General features: G+C 41.0%; 1 protein-coding gene and 1 long non-coding RNA gene across 2 annotated transcripts in view; one reads left to right on the forward strand and one right to left on the reverse strand.

The window, feature by feature from the left end:
• Positions 1-10,620: 10,620 nt before the first annotated feature.
• Positions 10,621-21,808, reverse strand: part of LOC149446233 (ribosomal protein S6 kinase alpha-4-like) — a 71,763-nt gene continuing 60,575 nt past the window's right edge. The window contains exons 16-17 of the mRNA XM_089652869.1: positions 20,953-21,116; positions 10,621-17,178 (exon numbers count right to left, since the gene is read on the reverse strand). Coding sequence (XP_089508995.1) covers positions 16,960-17,178; positions 20,953-21,116 — 383 coding nt within the window. The 3' untranslated portion in view covers positions 10,621-16,959. The remainder of the gene's footprint in view (positions 17,179-20,952; positions 21,117-21,808) is intronic.
• Positions 14,939-21,808, forward strand: part of LOC149446234 (uncharacterized) — a 29,581-nt gene continuing 22,711 nt past the window's right edge. The window contains exon 1 of the long non-coding RNA XR_016306246.1: positions 14,939-15,127. This is a non-coding gene — a long non-coding RNA (uncharacterized LOC149446234). The remainder of the gene's footprint in view (positions 15,128-21,808) is intronic.

Raw genomic sequence — 21,808 nt, forward strand, 5'->3', positions numbered from 1 at the left:
CCGATCCCAGATCTCAGGGCTTTCAACATTTTCATGAAGGTTCAAAAACTCAAAACAGAATCTACTCACTCTGTGGTGACTTCTCTCCCTCAGGGGACTTCTTGGCCTCCATAGTCATCAACAATGCATACCTACAATTCGACATCTGTATGAGGCATCAGCAGTTTCTGGGTTTCGTCACAGGAGATGAGTATTACCAATTTGTGACACTTCCCTTTGGTCTGACCTCCGCCCCACGGGTGTCTACCAAGGTACTGGCTCTGGTCCTAGCATTGCTGAGATATCACCATGGTAGGTTGCCTGGTCTAAAATGTTCCTGCAGATATTACCTGATCCTGTTGCCTGTATTCTGATTTGCCTGACTAAGAAAGAACTCCGCCTGCACTGACCTCGGCTATCCCTGACCATCCGCTTGTCTGCTCCCTTGTACCTTATCTGCCCGCTTGATACTGACCTGGCTTTTCTGACTCTGCTGCATCTACTTAACTGCACCTGTACCTGGCTCACATCCTGACGGCTGCCATACTTACCTGGCGCTGCACCCACGATCCTGCATCTGGCCTGCATCCCGGTCACCGCCATACCTGCCTGCTACTGCATCCATGCTCCGGTATCCAGTCCCAGTCTGCATCCTGATTGCCGCCATACCTGCCTGCTGCTGCACCTACGTTCCTGCATCTGCACCTGGCCTGCATCCAGATCTCCCGGGTCTCCAGCTACCTGCCGCCAGCTCCAGATCCACCCGGCACTCATGCCACTCCTAGCTCTGCGCCCTCTGTTCCCACTATCAGGGACTCCGAGCGGGAGTCGTAAGAGGACACCTTCTCTCCACGTCAGGCTCCCCAACCAGGTACGTGACACCCTCTCTGTCTACACTGGGGTTGCAGTAGCTGAGTGAGGGAGAGAAACTGAGGGAGAAATGGAACACTGGAATACTAGTCAGTATCAGTGTGCAAAGGTATGTGTGCTTTAACCACTTCCCGCCGGTCCATGTACAACATAAACGGCTGGGCGGGAGCAGTGCAGGAGCGGGTTGCCGTTCATAAACGGCACCCACATTTACAGGCTGTGCGTGCTGCCTGCGGAACACCTATAGCTGTACGGGACCTCTGTGTGAGGTCCCGGTCATGTGATCACTGATTGGCCAATCAGTGATCACATTAATAGTAGTAAGCAAGATGTCACTTCTGACATCATTGCTTAATACTTGTGAAATCTGTGAATGATCACAGAGGTCACATGGTACAAGGCTATTCACAACAGCCTTGTACCCTGTGACGAGCTCTCACAGTATTTCTCAATGGCTGCAAGAATCCAGCCAGAGAGAAGGAGAAATTATTGCTTTTACAGCCTTTATGGGTGTAAAAGCAATCAGTGTAATAAAAAAAAAAAAGAATGTTCCTCATCACCTCTTAGATTGTAAGCTCCAAAGAGCAGGGCCCTCCTAACCCTCTTGTATTGAACTGTATTGTTGCTGTATTGTCTCCCGTGAGCAAACTGTTGTCTCCTGTGAGCAAACGCTATATAAATCCTGTATAATAATAATCACACTGTACTGTTAGGGTGACAGTATGTTAAAAAAAAAACCAAATAATAATATAAAAAAATATATAAATGTAAAGAAAATTTTGAAAAATTATCATTTTTGGTTATAAACTAATTTGGGTTATTTTTTTCTACTAAAAAGATAACTGAATAAATGTTGGCCAAGATTTATGAAGAAAGATTATTTGCAAAATTTTATAAGAAAAACACTTTTTTTCAAAATTTTTGGACTTTTTCATTTATATAACAAAAACAATTAAAATTCCAGTGGTGAATAAATACCACCAAAATAAATTAATCTGTCTCAGATAAATTTATCTGTTCCCAAAAAATGCTAAAAAATTTATATGGGTACAGTATTGCATGACCGTGCAACTGTCATTCAAAGTGTGATAGCGCTGAAAGCTGAAAATTGGCCTGGACAGGAAGGGGGTAAAAGTGTCTGGACTTGAAGTGGTTAAAAGACTAAATCTTGCGTGCCCAATGTGTGTGGATGTTGCAGCATTATGGAAAACTATTAGTTTAATTTTTTACATTTTAAAATGGGGTTGCCTCGAAATTGTGCAGGATTTTAAAGAGTGCCTTGACTGAAAAAAATTTTAAAAACTATTGGTAAACAATAGTGCATATTTTGCCTTTTTTTCAATACATATTTGTTTTTTCCAAAAGACAAAAACAATGTAGTAATACCACATGTAATAGTAATTGCCAGTTAAATGCAACTTATTCAGGATAGTTAAAGTATTCAAGTAATACAAAAAGGCATGGTTAAAAAGAGCACCTAAACAACAGAACAACAATTCTGTTGACCTAAGACAGGTGAAGGTGGTGTGAAGAGCATACAGAGCTATTGTGTACCAGAGGTTTCTGTACACCACAGGGCACCACCTAGTTAGAATTAGAATGAAAGAACTTGTTGTCCAGAGGTCTACAAAAAAGTGCAGCAAAGAAGAAGGAAATCGGAGGGGGGAGGTAGAGGGGCAGTTTGGGAAAGAATGAAAGAAAAACTTTTGGCTGAAGCCAAAGTTTCAATCTTGAAGGACAACTCCCTGGAGCTCAAGTTTCAGAGTGGCAGAGAATCCTTCACAAAGGTAGAAGGAAGGTCAGACTCAACCCATAGTTCTCAGATCTTTCCAAAATTTTTTTTACAGTGTGGATCTGTATAGCCATAATCTTTTCAAGAAATATTATTATTATTATACAGTGTTTATATAGCGCCAAAAAGTTTGCTCAGCGCTGTACAATATAGTGGGGGACAGTACATGAGACAATACAATAACAAAACAATATACGAGAGGTTCGAGGGCCCTGTTCTTTCATATAACCTGAGAAATCCGGTGCTTGACTTCTGTGAAGGGACTTCCAAGCTTTGCCTTTTTATCCTATCTTTAGCACACAGACTATACCTTTTATGCAGACACATTCTTTACGCTGCGCTGTACAATTTATATTCTACACCATCCCATTCTGTCTGCAGTGCCGTACATTCCCTGTTCCACGCTGACTCATTTTGTTACATAGTCTGGCTGAAAAAAAACAAACGTCCATCCAGTTCAACCATAGAAAAAAAAAAAAAAGTTATAATCCTATACCCACAGTTGATCCAGAGGAAGGCAAAAAAACCAGCAAAGCATGATCCAATTTGCTCCTGCTGGGAAACAAAAATTCCTTCCTGATCCCCCGAGAGGCAATTGGATATTCCCTGGATCAATGTTACCTATAAATGTTAGTATCCAGTTATATTCTGTGTATCTAAGAAACAATCCAGGCCTTTTTTGAAGCAATCCACTGAGCTGGCCAGAACCAACTCTTGAGGGAGTCTATTCCACATTCTCACAGCTCTCACTGTGAAGAAACCTTTCAGTGTTTGGGAGATTAAATTTCTTTTCCTCCAGACGTAAAGAGTGCCCCCTTGTCCTCTGTGATGACCTCAGGGTGAATAGCTCTACACCGAGTTCACTATATGAACCACTGATGTATTTATACATGGTGATCATATCCCCCCTTATGTATTTATACATGGTGATCATATCCCCCCTTAATCTCCTCTTCTCAAGAGAGAATACATTCAGTTCCTCTAATCTTTCCTCATAGCTGAGCCTCGTATCAGTTTAGTTGCCCTTCTCTGTACTTTCTCAAGTTCCCCAATGTTCTTTTTGTGAATTGGGTATATTCCAGATGAGGTCTTACTAATGATTTGTACCGGGGTAATAGGAGATCTCTCTCTGGAGTCTATACCTCTTTTGATACAAGGCAGGATTTTGCTCGGTTTAGAAACCGCAGCTTGGCATTGCATGCCATTAAGCTTGTGATCTACCAGAACCCCCAGATCCTTCTCCACCATTGATTCCCCTAGTTGTACCCCCCTAGTATGTATGATGCATGCATATTCTTAGCCCCCAAGTGCATAACCTTACATTCATCAACATTAAATCTCATTTGCCACATAGTTGCCCTATTAAACAGTGCATTTTGTATTCTGTGCTTTGCATTTCCCGTTCCACGCCTTTTAACATGTTGTATTCATTTTATATTGTATATCATCAGCTAGGCAGATGACAACGCTTTCTCGGTTATAGACTGTAAAATGAATATAGAGGTGTCTTCTCCGACTCTTTCCTGCTGATTGCACAGTAAAAGCAGCAGCAGACTGATGAGGTCTTCACTCTGCTTAGTCTGTTCTCTCCTCTTATCATCTTCGTTATCAGAATATTTGCATTTAGCACAACTGATTTATTCCCAGTCCTGCTCATATTTCCCCCAACCTGAGTACTGCTGGATAAGAAACTGCAAGATAATGAACTCATTAATTTGTACTTTTTATATATGCATGGGGCTAAAGCCTAAAGCAGAACTACTGTACACTGTACCACAGACCAAAAATGTTGTTTTTCTTATTCAAAGTAAACTCACCAATTCATTCATCCATCCATGTCTCCATATTTTTTTTTAATTGAGAAATTACTTTGAAAAACACCCCTAGCATTTCTGGCTGTGGCCATCTTGAGTAAGGGCAGATGATTTGTGTAGCATTTCCTTCCTAGAATTTATCTGCCCTTAGCTCAAACATGCAGGCAGGCAGAAGGGTGTGCTTAGCTGAGAAGGCCCCTCCTCCTCTCCTCAAATGGCTAGCACATCTGCCTGGCAGTACTAGGGTCGCTGGCTCAAATCCCAACCATGGCACCACCTGCCTGGAGTTTGCATATTCTCCCTGTGCCTGTATGGGTTTCCTCTCGGTACTCCGGTTTCTTCCCAAACTTCAAAGACATGCTGGTAGGTGAATTGGCTCCTGTCTAAATTGGCCCTAGTGTGTGTATGTATGAATGTGAGTTAGGGACCTTAGATTGTACGCCCCTCGAGGGTTAGGGACTGATGTGAATGTATATATATATATATATATATATATATATATAAGTAAAGCGCTGCATAAATTGACGGCGCTATATAAGTACATGGAATAAATAAATAAAATTTGCTTAGGCCTGGAAACCAGGAAATAACTGAAGAAATGTAAACAACAAATTAAATAAAGTAAATATTAATTTTGTATTACTTACTAATGCTTGTAGCATAAGGATTAAAAATCGTTGATTGTTAGAGTGAAGTTCTTCTTTAAGCAAACATCAAGTTTCAAATATTATGACACACAAAGGAATTCAGTGCACATTTATGGTGAAAAGAAAACATTTATTTCATTAAAAAAATAAAAATAAAAAAGACACAACAATAAAAGTCAGGGTTTACAATTTTTTTTATATATTACATTCTGACCCCAGATCACAACAATGCTGTGTCCTAGCATTAATTAATGTCTTTGTTTAGCATGTTTAATGACCACAGTCATAAATGTTACCAACATACAGCACTTCAGCTGTTGTCCTGAATGCTCAGCTATCCATCAACAACTAGAAAAGCGCTGTTCATTTCTACATTGAAGAGGATGGCCATTAGTCCAACATCACTGTTACCATACTTGTATTATTTTCAGAGCCATGGCAGTGTTTTAGAAAATTGAAGATAAAGAACAGCTGAACACTTTTGTTGTGGGGCTAAACCTACACTGCAAATACAGTTAGAAAAAAACTAATTCTGTACACAGTATTTATGCTCCTCAATAATAGTTACAGTTCCCTGAATTACCCAAAAATGCTCCAATTGTGCTTGTAAAAAAAGGTTCAGTAGCCTTTACAGCAGACAGTTTTTTTTTTCTACCATGCGTTGTTCAAAGTGACCAGTTTTGTCTTATTCACTAAAATTTCTTGTAAAGTATACTACCTCATAAAGCAGAACCCTGGGAATTACACAAAAAACCCCTTCCAGTGGGCAAGTCTAGAGAGAGAGAGGGGAATGGGCTGTAATACTCACCCTATCCCTTGCTCCGGCAGGCTCTGGCATTCTCTTCTATCCGCAGCTCAGGGTTGTGGCCAGTCTTTGCCATCTTTGGGTACAATGAAGGGTCCTACATTGTATGCGATGATGTCAGAGAAGCACCATAGCGAAGAGGCTTTAGGTGGCTGGTTACACCAGCGTGGAGTAAGTCTGCCCCAGACTTAACAAGCATTTAACCCTTGCAGTATGGAGGGGCCCACTGCAAGGCTGTTTTTTTGTATAATTCCCAGAATTCAGCTTTACATTAATCAAACCCACTTTGTCAGACACAAACCATACCACTGTGTGTATTGACCAGCACAAGCAGAGAGAACAGGACACTGTCAAGGGACAATTCGGAGGGGTGCGCAGTCCATAGATTGATCATTTTTTTCTGTTCAACCTGAGGGTTGAACGAAAAAAAAAAAAAAATCTGCTTCCCCCATTCACACATTCAAGGTAGATGGGGGAATCCTTCCCGCTGTGGTATTGTAGTCTGATGGTGGGGAGCCGAATACAATGATGAATGTTGCCAGCTATAGCTTTGATTGTTCAGGAAAAACCTGACAGGCTGGTTGTACACAAGTCGATTGATAGATTGGCTTGTGTACAGCCAGCATGCCCATACATGGATCGAAATTTGCCTGGTTCCTACTGATCTGGAAGAGTTTCAATCCATGTATAGCTGGCTTAAATGTTCTCCCATTACCCTCCACTCAAAAACAAAGGATCACTTTACATGGATTTGTTTAACATGATACAATATAAGGCTGTAGAAGATGCTGTTCATAAAAAGCATTCAAACTGAACTCCAGGTATGATTTCAAATGCATACTTACATTGGTCCAACTTGGGCAAATGTAGGTATGCATATCTTATACCTGATGAACCACCGCTGAAGCTGGCAGTCACTGTAGTAATAGTTATAAATGTATGTGACCACAGTGCATCTCCCCCACTCAGACATAAAACTTCACTGTAATCTCATTTCATAACAAAAAATATTTTTGGGAACCCAAAAATAAGAAGTTTTATGTGGTTTGGCAAGAAGCGCAGTGGTTAAAGTGGGAGTAAACTGCCTTTTTTGCTTTGTACCTACAGTTACGTCTATAGTAAGGCTTACCTATAAATATCTCCTAAACATGCACCATTTAGAGGATATTTACCTCTACCTCTGTGTAGCCGCTGGTGACGTCACCGGCTCATGCTCTCTGACAGCATGGTATACCTGTGTCGTTCCTTCAGAGCCCTGTGCCATAAACAGTGGCTCCTGTGCGCATGCACGGCAGTGATGTGATCGTGGCTCGGACGATCAAACGGCCGCAGCCAGCGAACCAGGAAGAAGATCAGGTGAAGATAGATTCCCTGTCAGCGGTGACAGGGCGTCGCTGGAGGGATTAGTTGCAAAGGTAAGTCTGTCATAATGTGCTAGTATGTGGTGTATACTAGTACAATATGTGAACAGAAGAAATGCAGTGCTAATTGTAATATATATAAATGTCAGAAATAAAAATCCATATAAATCCTTAAGTAAATACAACAGGTTGCTGGAGAAGATTCTGATGTCATAAGCTGATACCATACACCCGAAAGAATGAGCCCCTTACCGGACGTAAAAAACCAGCATTGAATATGAATTGTTTCAAACCAAAAATATGGCCGCTGTCCCTCCAGAACGTGGTGAGGTCACACGCCGAAGCACCACCCAAATATATTTTTGGTTTGAAACAATTCATATTGGGACAGCACAGTGGCTTAGTGGTTAGCACATCTGCCTTGCAGTAAATGGGTTATGGGTTGAATTCCTGACCATGGCGCCTCCTGCATGGAGTTTGCATGTTCTCCCTGTGCTTGCGTGGGTTTCCTCCAGTTTCCTCCCACACGCCAAAGACATGCTGGTAGGTTAATTGGATCCTGTCTAAATTGGCACTAATATGTGTATGTATGAATGTGAGTTAGGGACCTTAGATTGTATGCCCCTTGAGGGTTAGGGACCGATGCGAATGTTCAATATATATATGTGTAAAAGCGCTGCGTAAATTGGCAGCGCTATATAAGTACCTGAAATATATATAAATATTCGATATTGTTTTTTTCCATTCTTGATGTACGTGGATCTTTTAATAAATTTGCCCAAACTTTAATGAAGTACTGCACTATGAGCTGCGTTTATTCGTTATTCCTTATTTGACTATCGGATGGGAGTTTCTTCAAAGTTTGGAGATCTTTAAAGGGGAGGAACCATCCTATACTTGGGAGAGGATTTCTATTGAAGATTACCTGCCATACTGATTCCTTATCACACTGCGCATATTGACCAGCGGTATATGGCCTGAACATCCGGTAAGGAGCTCATTCTTTCAGGTGTATAGTGACGGCTTATGACATCAGAATCTTCTCCAGCAACCTGTTGTATTTACTTGAGGACTTATATGGATTTTTATTTCCGACATTTACATATATATTACAATTAGCGCTGCAGTTCTTCTGTTCACTTTTGTAATATCGCCTTTTGTGTGCTAGCTGCTTTTATGCTTTATTGCCCCTCTTTCTGAATTTGGAGTGTGTTTATATCTAAGCGCAGGTTTTGTGTTTCATACTAGTACAATATGACTTTACCCTGCGGGGGAACCAGTTTTTTTTTTTTTTTTTAGCAGCAGCAGTTTACTTCCACTTCAAAGAATATCCCCTCCACAATTTATAACTTTTGTTTAGTTCCTGCAACAAGGACATGGTACTGTTAATATTATACACTCCCTTACAAGTTTTTCTCAATAACTATAGTAGTGGTCACTACTACAGTTAGAACCATGATTTTCTGGATCCTGTGCTCAGGAGCTGTTCTACTGCAAACTGACCTCAGGGGGTTAGTGGCATGTCACTGTTCACAGAACACCATGTATTTTTTTCAAACAACATGACATCACAATGAATGCGAAGTCACCTCCCCTCTTATCCACCTCGTCCAATCAAAAAATAGCTTGTATTCAGTGAATGCAAGGTGTTTTTTGATTGGACGAGGTGGGGAAGAGGGGCAGTGACATCACATTCATTGCAATGTTATGTTTGAAAAAAATACATGGTTTTCCTTGAATGGCTGCAGTGCCTAGCAAGCGACTGCACTGGGGCAGCTGTGCAGGGCCTGAAAGGTCATGGGGACTACTACAGTGGTTGTCAGCTTCCGCAACTATTCCTCAGGTATGCATGCTTACATTGATCTAAGCTCGCCCAATGTACAGTAAGTATGCAATTAACACCATACCTGCAGTCCAGCTTTAAACTACTGAAAACATTTGAAGTATGGTAACGTTTGCCCGAGTGGTTACCCTCTTTAATGCTTTATTGACCTAGTGCATACATCGCTTAGGAGAGACCTCCCATCCCAGTTCTCCTGACAAATGCTTCTGCCCATAAAAGTGCATACTAGTGACAAACTCATTATTATTCATTTTGCAAAGCAAACATTTAGAAAAATCAGCAAAACTTCACCAGTTAAAGGACATATAGTGCTGGATTTTTTCTATGGGATGATAAATTACAGTATACATGAATATGAATAGAACTCACAAAAAGCCTTCTGAAAAGTAAGCGTTGCCAAAATATGTTTTTTTTTTTAAGATATGCTGCCTCAAGTTAATGTAATCACAGTAGGCTATATAGTACTTAACACACTTCCTTGGAATACCCATCCTCAGTGTTGGAAGGTAAGGTAAGGTATTAAACAGCCAAAAAAGCAACAGTGCCACTTACAGGCTCAATACATTATATAACATTGCACTGAACTGTTTATTTCAGTCAATAATGCATTTTTCAGCTTTTATTACACTTTAAATAATTACACAACCCCCTTTAATTAAAATAGTCCATCTATTGATATTTCAGTTCATGGTAGAGTTTACAATAGTTCCTTTTTTTTTTCTCCACCCAAGTGGTGATTTCTTTGTGTGCATACCCCCAAGTCTGCTGCTTTTAGCCTGGGTTCACACTGATGCGGTGCGAAATTTGCACCGCTTTCTGTGCGATTTCAGCACCGCGTCATAATCGCACCCCATTCACACAAACCATTTTTAATTAATAACACCCCGAAATCTGTTCACAAAACGTGGTGCGATGTGCAGAGTCGTAAAGCATGGGTGTGAACACCCATGCGATCCGATTCTGGTGTGGACTAAAAAAGGGTCCTGCACTTTTTTGGTGCGGATGCAGTGCGATTTGAGTCAAACAAAATGTATGGCTCAATTGCACCGCACAGAAATCACACGTGATTTGCACAGGAATGCGGTGCGGTTCCTGTGTGAATCACATGCGATGTGCCGCAACGCATCAGTGAGAGCCAGGGCTTAAATGGGAAGCCTACTCTGCCTGTTTTATTTTGAATTTAGGAGAATACTACAGAACTGAGAACATCTAAAATCCTAATGTGGGCAGGAGCAGACTGCTCAGATCTCACTATTGGGAGTCCCTAGCACATGGATTCCACCTATAACTAATTTAAGTTAAACTTTTTTTTTTAAACTAACTAAGGTAAACTTTTAAGAGCGAGCTAAACATTTAATGCTCATTGGTATATTTTTTATGTAGAGAGTCAACATGGTCACAGTCAGAGAAACACACCCAACATCTAAATAATCTGCAGGACATGTATGGGTTAGAGTAGGACTATAGTTTGATTATATGAAGTCTTTAGTTCTATAATTCAATACGCCATTAAAGTGGAACTCCAGTCAATTTTATTTTTTTGATACAAGTGCTCTCGGGGAGATTTCCTTCTCACCTTCAGACTACACTTTAAAGTGGTTGTAAAGGGTAAAGGTTTTTTACCTTAATGCAGAAAATGCATTATGTACAACTCCCCACCCCTCCCTAAATACTTACCTGAGCCCAACCTCGATCCAGCACTGTGCCCGAAAGCAGTGACACTGCTCTCGGCCGCCCTGGCTCCTGCTGCTGTCAATCAAATCCAGAGACGAGGGAGTGGGGGTAGGGTAAAGCCCGCACAAGTGCTCCTGTTGAAGGTGGCTAGCATTCAGAAGGCAGGAGGAGCCAAGAGCACTGGCGAGAGACCCAGAAAGGAAGGGCTGGGGTTTCTCTGTCCAAAACCACTGCATGGAGCAGGCAAGTATAACACATTTGTTATTTTTAAAAAATAAAAAAGGAACCTTTACAATTACTTTAAGACTCTGATACGGTGCGGGAATGCAGCGAATCCTGCACCGCATTGCAATGGCATGGCGTTCATGTGATCAGGTGCGGGTGTCAATGTTAAATTAATGACACTCCAAAACAGATTGCAAAACGCGATACAATTGCCAAAAATTGCATCGCATGGGTGAGAACATCCATGCGATGCGATTCACATGCGGGCAAAAAAAGGGTCCTGCACCTTTGCAGTTACATTTTGTATGACTCAAATTGCATTGCATGGCTCAAATCGCATCGCACAGACATTGTATGTAATTCACAGGAATACTGTGCGATTCCTGTGCGAATTACATGTGGTGTCACACACTGCATTATTATGAACCCAGTCTAACTGGATCACAAAGTGATGGGAAATTTCTAACAGGATCAAAATAAACCACATTTTTAGTAGAGTAGAAGGTTAGACCCGTCATCAGGTTTTTATTTCTGCCTGTGTCCTGCCTGGGACACATTGCCTTCACAATGATCACTGAGACATGAGAACTTATCATAAAGGACACTGACAGCAATAAAAGCTGACAAACGGATCTATATTTTAACTGCTTTATTCAAAATAAATACAATTTTGACAGGAGATATACAATAAATAGTAAATCCCCACATTTCAAAATTTCCTCTCTTACAACTCCTCTTTTATGTTTAATGGGAAACCAGGACCCTAGTTATGCCTTTAAAACAACAGACTCCATTACCAGCAATCAGTGCAAAGTCCAAAATCGGTCCACTTGTGGTGGTCTGAATTTGCTGGAAATGGTCCTTTGATTCCAAATCTAATGGCCATAAAGCACATTCTGCTGATGATATTTACCCTTTCCTTGCAATGTACCTTCTTAGGATCCACTAGAGAACATGTATCAAACACAAGGCCCGTGGGTTGAAACTGGCTTGCCAGGCCATTTCATGTAGCCCTCGCACCTATTCACCCCCACCTTGTCCAAGCAGTCGGCAGCAGAGAGGAGGCCAAAACTCCTCCTATAGATCCATCCCCCCATGTGCAGCTGCAGCACCCCCTCGTCTCTGCTTCCCATGGTCTCAGCAATCAGCAGGCTCCTGGAGCTGACTCAAGCCCTCCTCAAGCCCCTGCTCTTTCAGCTTCCCAGCTCTGCCCCAGCTTCGTCCCGGCAGCACAAGGTAAGGGGAGTGCACTGTGATGTAAGGTACGGTGGGGGATTCTTGACTCCTGATGGTGATGGGTTACGCCTGCCATTTGATATAAGGGGGGGGGGGGGGTGCTCTTAACATCTAGTGTTAGAGATACAACCGGCCCTTTGAGGGCAACCAACTATAATGCTGAATGCTGATGCATTTCTTAGAGGGCCTTAGATGGTAATAATGAGGTTGCATTAATTATTACTGTCCTATGATATTTGAACATATTGTTACATTTCTCTCTGTACCCTGGATTTTCAGTTTAATGGTAATTAAAGCATGCATGTAAAACTGGCCCACAATTGCTAGAAACAATCTTTATCATGGCCTACACAAATGTTCCAGGGTACTCAAGGCCCATTCACACATCAGCACTTTTTGTATTTTAATATGGGTTTTCTAGGGAGAAGTGGATGCAGTGGATGCAGGTCCATAAAACACACATACAAGGCATGTGTAATATGATTTCCATTCATCCTGGTACAATCACTTTAAACTGCACTAAAATCTCCACAATTTTAAAAAATGCATAACACTAAAAATAATTACTGAGAAATGTATCATTGAAAATGATGGTACAATACCGTCCATGTGCTTTGAGTGTAGTTTAAGTATTGAGGTGTGAAAAGGAGTTCCCAGAACCTTAAAGTGTAAATAAAGCCAAAATGTTTCTTTCTGGATAGAGCAAGGAAAGGTTCTAACCCCTGTCAGGCTTTTATTGCTGCCGGTGTCTTTACTGGGAAGTTTACCCCCCTCTATATGTCCTGGTGACCATTGTCTCCAGTACATATTGTAATGGAAAATCTGACATTTTGAGGTCATCTACAAGCCATCTGCCGCGGTGGCAGACAGGACTTGTAGTTCATTCACAGATAGCTGGGAACGAATGATGCAGCTGTGTGGGTGGAACCTTGCACAGCCAAGCTGTTTATAAATGGTGACAGCAGGTGCGGAGAGAGGATCCCCCGCCAGCTGCCAAAGTAGGGGATTGGGGTGCAGGTACAAGACTGCCGCATTAGTAATATGCTAAGCTGGCCATAGACGGTTCGTATTTTGGCAGGGACCATCCGAGATTCAATCCATGTATTGGCAGGCTGATTGTATCCAAGTCAATCCATCAATCAAACTGGGTACAAGCAGCATGTCGGATTTCTGGCATGTGATTATTATTGCCAGCAGCTATAGCCGCTAGCAATAATCACTGTGTTCTCCTGGCAGGGACAGCTCTCTGCGCCCCTCTGCTGGGAGAACACAATAGCTCCACGGGAGGGATTCCCTTATCAACAATGACTGTGTTGATGGAGGAATAGAGCAATTTTCTTTCCTGCAACCTGTGGTTTCAGAATAGAAAATTGCATTATCTATGGCCTGCCTTACATGTTACACACTGAATACAGGTGTAACATGTGACATGTTACTCAAGGTGAAATTAGCCTTTAATATGTTTATTATATTTATAATCCCTGCTTCCCCCGCAGCACCCCAAATATGACATCAAGCTTTTGTAAAGGCTAATTATTTTTTTGTAAAATAACAAACATTGTACTTACCTGCTCTGTGCAATGATATTTGCAAACCTCTTCTGTGGTCTTTCACCGGTGCTCCTGGATGCTCTACTTCTTTGTGTGTCCCCACAGCAAGCCACTTGGGGGCACCCAAGCAGGTTCGCTCTGGAGCTGCTACTGTGTGTCCATTCACACACAGAGCTCAGCTCAGCCTCATCCCCATTCTCTCCTCATTGGCTCACTGACTGTGACTGACAGTAGCAGGAGCCAATAGCTCCTGCTGCCGTCTCAGCCAATGAGGAGGGAGAGTCCCGGGAAAGCTGCTGCTCTTGTGCACATGGCTGCTCTACTTCTTTGTGCGTCCCCACAGCAAGCCACTTGGGGGCACCCAAGCAGGCTCGCTCCCGAGCTGCTGCTCTGTGTGTCCATTCACACACAGAGCTCAGCTCGGCCTCATCCCCATTCTCTCCACATTGGCTCACTGACTGTGACTGACAGTAGCAGGAGCCAATAGCTCCTGCTGCTGTCTCAGCCAATGAAGAGGGAAAGTCCTGGGAAAGCTGCTACTTTTGTGCACATAGCTGGATTCAGAGGGGGCTCAGGTAAGCATTGGGGGAACTGCTGTACGCAGTTTTTTTTTTTACCTTCATACATAGAATGCATGAAGGTAAAAAACCTTGAGCCTTTACAACCACTTTAATAGCTTTTCGTACAGAAAAACAGTCAATCTAACCCACATATGGCCAGCATAAGAATCCAGGGACAAAAATATTTAACAATCTGTATTTCGACCCCTGAACAAGGCATTCCTTTCCATTACCTTGCTCCTAAGTGCTCATATACACCAGTGGATATAGCTGCTCTACCCAGTAAGTCTAAACTGAAGATTTCTGGATATGTATAGCCTAAGCTAAACTGTGTATGAGGCAAGAGAAATCTTTGTATAACTAATTCATACACAAGTTCCAGCTGCTCCTATATGTGGTTGGATATGGGAGTCATATCTGGGGTGATTATTGGCTCACCCCAATCTGCTACAATAATTAGTGCACACAGGGGCACAGGTACTGGTTTTCAACCAATGTTTACAAACTAGATTATTAGAAGGCATATAGCCCTTTCCTTAAAGATGGACAATCTGCAGCATAGAAAAATATTCTGTAGCAACTCTATAAAATACAGATTATATCTGAAAAATATAAAAAGTGCATTATTTTGTTTTGTTCTCAGGTCATGGCGCAAACACAGTGACACCTTGCAAGGATCTGATTATGGAGGCTCAGCTATAGAGAGAGCTCTGGTTGATGCACTCGAAGGCCCCAGCTGACTACAACTGACAAGATACTCTGCAGAGCAAGGTTTAGTACTACAGAGTACCCTCCACGTCCCTACATTCTAACAGTCAGTATGTTCAATAACTATAGATGGCTCTCCAAATATTGACCCTTAAATCACACATGTTTCAAAAGGTGTGTGGCACAAGGAAATGATAGGCTGATAACCAATACATAAACAACATACAAGTGTCAGCCTCTAACACTGCTCAAATAATCTGCTCAGCTAAAAGCATTTTTTTTAGTTTGCACCGACATATCATTCTGGATACAATACAGCTATACACAGCACAATTATTAACAATATATTTATACATGAACCTACGCACATTTCCAGGTGAATACTGCTCTGCATAGATATATTTACTCTCTATAGATACAAAGCAAACGTATACTACACTCTTCAAATACGCATACACAGATGCCAATGTACATACAGTATTTCTGAAAAGCTCTAAAATAAAATACATCAATTAAAAACTTTTAAAATGCTAAAAAATGTATTTGTTTTGCAAATTCTGTACAACTGTATTTTTTAATGACGTACAACTGCTGGATGTGCAGGTGGCAGGTATAGGTCATCCGTATATTTGATATAACTAAACACAATCCTCTATACATAAAAAAGCTGGTAAAGCCAGACTTTGTATATTTCTCATCAACATCCTTTTGAGAACTAGAGCTCCAAATTCAACAAACATCTTTTATGTTGTTTCTTGGGGTGTGTAGGACTGGACGTTACTGCAAAAATCATCCTATAATTATTACAATCATCTTCCCTACTCTCTAGCAGCTCCGCCACAGATTTATTATGTACAAGAGGAGCCTCTTTCTAAAGGCCCAAAATAGCCGGTCTGACGCATTTTTGCTGGTTTTACCCCATCAGTGCTTTGATTTATTTATAAACTTTAAAATGACAGTTTAGATCCCCCTTTTAATTCCTCACTGTTGTAAAAAAAAATCTGAAATATTGTTTTCATGTAATCTATTGATTTTTCAGCATTTAAAAGTGGTGGCAAAAAGAAACACACAATGTACAGGACAAGCACACCACTTAAAGTGGCATATGTGAGTTTGTAAATGCGCACCTATTTTGCCAGGGTTTTATTCTACTTTGCCAGTACTGATCTCTCTTGCTGGTTTTTTTTACAATTTTCAGTACTCTTTTTTTATATTGCTGGTTTGTTTAATGCAGCTTTATAAATATCTGCAGAATTTGCCAGCTAAGCCAGTTAAGAGAATCAATGAAGTACGCAGCCGAAGAGCTACCTGAATTGGCCACTTCCGCATAAACAAGCTCCAGAAAGATAGACACCAAACAGGAAGGAGAAAAGGAATTACGTCTTATCTGAGTTAATATGCCAGTCCATCTTAACATCCTATATATGTACAATGTAATACCAAAGAGTTTAAATTGAACAAATGTGCTGCTGCAGCAAATTGAAACATTGGAATATATACAGTATGCTGGTGCAGACAACCCAATTACAGCTAAGAATCAAGGCAAAACTTATTCTGCCCTTCCCTAAAGGTGCACATTGAAACCGGAAGGGAAGACTGACAATTCACTGATACTGAATAATGGCTAGTGTCTAATATGTCATTTCCATGTATACCTCAATACATAAATTATACTGGACAGATCTGGATTGCATGAGCCACTTCCTAGCTGTAACCATGCCTTTGTATGATCACTGTATTACTCACACGCATACAAATCCATAAATGTTTTAAATACATTCTGTCCAGCAATTATGTTAGAAGTGAATATCCGGATGGAGAAAGGCCCCCTTCCCGTGGTCCTCCACGTCCAGAAAATAGCATGGCCTGTAGTGTAAGTAAATCAAGTGAAAACCTTACGAAATTGCTGGTCTATGATTCTGGGGAGGTGCTCGAGATTTAGGAGAGCGGGCTGTGATTGTGGCTGTTGTTGATGATGATGATGAAGAAGAAGAGGACGATCCGCTGCGTGTATCACCTCCAGTGCTGCACTGCTTTAGTTTGCGTCTCTTAGCCAGTGGGGCATTTTCCACGCTCTTTAAAAATACCCCTTCACGCTTTCCACGGTTAAATGCCTGTAAGTATTTAATAGAAACCATAAGACCCTAAACAGCTGACATCTACATAAGGAAAAGTTTTAGAGACTACAGAGTTGTGGTCACTTCTAGTAACTAGATTTCACACTTACTATAAAGGTTGATTACTTTAAGGCAAGACATAGATGATGTGATTTTCTTTCCTGCAACCTGAAAATTGCTCGATTCACCCATCAACACTGACGCTGCTGTATTCAGCCTTCCCTGCAGGCAGAACACAATGAATATTGCTGGCGGCTACAGCTGCCAGCAGTAATCGCATGCAAAAAATCCAACAGTCTAGTTATGCTAAAGTCAATCGCTGGATCAACTTCAGAACAACCAGCATGCACATAGATGGATCAAATTTTGGCCAGTCCCTGCTCCATCTATGACTTAAGGTCACTGAAACTAAAATCTCCAGGCCAAATTAGCAGTGTCAGTATGTATTGGTCGGCCTGACAATAGCAATAATTTGCCTACCTAAGTAATTTTACACTTTGTTTAGACATATAAGGGTTCATGTACACTGCAGCTGATACTCACGTTCAGGAGCTTTTCTGCGTTTTTTTCTTAGCAGCCCCTGAACTCTCCCTAATGTTTTCCTATGTGTCCATGTACACTATGTGGGTTACAGTCGTTTACAGGCAGTTGAGTTTACAGTCGTTTTTTTCAACGCACCAAACTTGCATTCAGGGGTAATTTTATCAGCGTTTCAAACATCAAACGCTTGTAAGCGCTGCTAACCGCGTTTATAAGCATTTGCGTTTAGAAGCGTTTTTTAACTGTTCCATATCCAAATGCTGTCCAGAGCCTTTTTTCATCATCAGAAATGCATGCAAAGTGTTTTCCATGTATTCAAATGGACCCGGTACACCAGCGCAGTCAGTTCTAGGTTTTACGTGAAGGATAAAATGGTAGAACGTGCTGTGTTATACTCATGATGGGATCCATAGTGAATACAACCAGAAAAGACAGGTCATCCCAACACATACTGCTCTCTCTGCTTCTGCTCTCTATAATTCTTTCAAAATGTCTGAAATAGTAAATTTTTTTACTGTCTTTCAGTGCACTCTGGGCATTTTGGAAGGTCTCCTGAGGTTATCTTTAAAAAACGCTTCTAAACGCAAACGCAGTATGCAAACACGGCTAAACAAACGGTTTTTAACCTATGTTTTCTAGCAATCAGTTTCCATCGTTCAGAAGTGTTTTCCAAATGTCCCGTGTACATGGAGCCTAAGACTTTACTTGGTACACTATTTTAATACATTCCCTTCCTATAACTGTTATTATAAGATGTCAAGTCAAAATGTTTGTAAATGTGCATTTTACAGCTTACAATACTTTCTAAAACAGTTTTAGCTAATGAATTTGTTTTTTAATGTAAGTATACTTTACATTTGCATACTTTGATCCACCACTGGGATTGTTTACATCCTCTGTCTCCTGACCGCACCTACAAATCACATCCCCATAAAAGTCTATACAGCTTGTCCACCTAAGGCCTAGTTCACACTGGCACTGAAAGCAGGAGTTTGACAGGCGTTTTCAATGCTCCTCAAATGCCTATACAAATTACACTATGGACAGCACACAGTTCTGTTCACATTATCAAAATTGAAGCCTCATGTCAAGTTTGGAGGAGTTTGAAGCCTTTCAGTGCTTCCCATTCAGGTCGATGGTGATGCTCCGCCTGTCTAACACCCATACAAACGCTATAGGAATGTTTGTTAAAAATTAGAAATTTAGTCAAGTGTGAACAAGCCATAAGTCTCCAGCTGTGTAGGATGTAATGAATTCCTGCAGATGGATAGAGGCAAGTATGCATCTCTGGAAGGGGGAGGTGAGATTTTATTAGGTCAGTTTAAAGGGGCAAACAAAATAAGTGCCCTTTCTCTGAAAGTGTACTTATCCTTTAACCTCCCTAGTGGTATGATTATGTCCATATTTCTGTGCTGAAGCGGTACACTTTTTTTTCATGGACACATGTCGTTTTTTTATTGTAGGCCTGTAATTGTTAGGAATAACTCACTGAAATCTGTCCGAACAAGAGTCTATTAAACATCCTGGGTATGATAAAACGTGAAACACTAAATCATAAATTATAATTTAATAAATAATCATAAAAAATAATAATATAATAATAATACATTTAATTCAATAATATAATCAAACCAAAAACACTGAAAGTTGAACTATAGCGCCAAGTTCGCACATTGCTGAGCTCAGTCGCAAAATAATTTTCAGCGTCTGATGACGAATTTCCCCACGAATCATTATCACTCAATTCTGCAAGTGGTTCTGATTTACTATCGCTGTTCTCTAGCTGGTCTAAAACCGCTTTTGACATAAAGGGACGCTTTTTGGACGCCATGGACTTTTCTAAGTTTCCAGGCAGAAAGAACAGTAAAAATGTAGGCAGGGCACAGGACAAAGCACTAGCGACAAAATGTATGTGAAATGCTTTGAAACAGTAATGTTTTACTATGTAATATTTGTTTATTAGAAAATGACAGTTTTTAAAATTTTTAAATTTGCCGCCGGAACACGGAAGCCGGATGCCGGCATCGGCCGGAGGAGATGGCCGGGGACGCATCGCGGGAGCGAAGGACAAGGTAAGCGCTGCAGGGAATCCCTGAGCAACGCCACATGGTAAGCCCGAGTGTAGCTCGGGGTTACCGCTTTTGGTACTGAAACTTTACCCAGAGCTACACTCGGGAATACTGCCATGGAGGTTAATAGCTACAGGCTATCAGCTCCTGCTGGTAATGTGCCTCTCGAAATACATCCAACACCTCCTGCGCTCAGGGACCCAGTTCAGAAGAATGCCAATCGAATAAAATGGTGTATGTTCATCCAACACTAATCAAAGATTGTGTGGCTCTAACATGAAGCTGGGGAAGCTCGATACAGACTGTAGTAGAGAACAAAAAACAAAGCGCACCAACCTTGCGCATTACCTCAGTAAGCAATTCATAAATTTATTGATAAATTATACTCACAAGAGTAGCAGTAAAAAAGGTATATAACATCCAAAACCAAACACAGGGTTAGGAGACACGTGCAATTTCCATCTGTAAGGGAGATAAATTCTTGGTCAAGCTAACGCATTTCGAATGGGGGTCCCTACTTCCTCAGAGCTCTGAGGAAGAAGGGACCCCCCCTTCAAAACGCGCCAGATTGACCAAGAGTTTATCTCCCTTCCGGATGGAACTCGCACGTGTCTCCTAACCCTGTGTTTGGTTTTGGATGTTATATGCCTTTTTTACTGCTACTCTTGTGAGTATAATTTATAAATACATTTATGAATTGCTTACTGAGGTAATGCGCAAGGTTGGTGCGCTTTGTTTTTTGTTCTCTACTACAGGTAATGTGCCTCTTTCTGTGCAATGCAGGAGCCTGTACTGCTGCAAGCTCCTAGTTACTAAATGGAATGAAAATTCATGTTCCATGGGAAAGCATACTGAGGAATGTTCAGTTTAAAATAGGTTTATTTCATATACATGGATGACCCCATGAAACAGACTAGAATAAATGGTGTAAATTTAATTTTTGCCTACTATTCATGGATATGTTCTTTCCTTTTTACTCCTTGATCAGTAAATGTTACTGTCAACCATGTCCTTTTTTGTCTATTAAGCCAGTAACACTGAGAACTGGGGCAGCCAATCATACAAAAACCACCCAGTCAGCTTGGCCCTGGAGAGATCTTTGGCTAATGTCTAAAGGAAGTGTATCTGTGCTTAAAATGTAAACATATTTAGATGTACTAACCATAAAGGTGGCATTAACGCATGTCTTAGTGGCCATACCACTGGATTCCAAGACATCAGGTGTCATGAGAGGTGTTGAGGACAGTGGACGACCTCCGCACAGCCACTCACTTTCCTTGAGTTCACTGAGATTCAACCGACAAGAGGGATCTACAGTAAGCAAACCTGAAAAGAGAAGTCAAAAGTCAAACAGGTTTTTTTGTAATATGGCATCCCCTGTTGGTGAAAGTTTGAATATGTTGTCAAAGTTATAACTCACAAAAGGTTTACAGGTAAGGAAAACTATTCTAACTTTTACGTTTCTCAACATATGTAAAACCACTGAATAATACCCCAGTGGAAATGTCTATCTCATTCTGCATAGTTCTCTATTTGTAATGCAGAATCGCAAATGGCTGTTAACTCCAGTACTCAATAGCTGAGATTTAACAGGTCAAATTTCATCTTAGTTATCCCCATCTCCATGCATTATTGAAAAGGGAAGACTAAAGCGAGGGGAGACTTGGAGACAAACACAACTAATTAGCAATTTTATGGTGGGGATGATTATCTGTCTGCTAAACAAAGTGCACCACACAAAGTGTGCCATGGCGCTGTAGCGGATGCTGGGCCTGGTTGAATGATGGGTGTTTTTAATGATGTGTTTTTTGCTGTATACTTTTATGTAGAAATTCATACAGGGATATTATTTAATGGTTTCACAGCATATGTTGTGAATCTTAAAAATATTACATAGTGTATAAAAATAATGAAAGGATTTTCAAGATGAAAAAAATGTTGGCTTTGCTTTCTATATGTGGTAGATATGTCTATTAGTACAGTCTAAAGGAACCAAAGTGAAAAACAGATAACTACCA

This window comes from Staurois parvus, unplaced genomic scaffold, assembly GCF_062004578.1.
Source record: "Staurois parvus isolate SC_StPar_1 unplaced genomic scaffold, SC_StPar_1.0 ptg000694l, whole genome shotgun sequence".
Lineage (NCBI taxonomy): Eukaryota > Metazoa > Chordata > Amphibia > Anura > Ranidae > Staurois > Staurois parvus.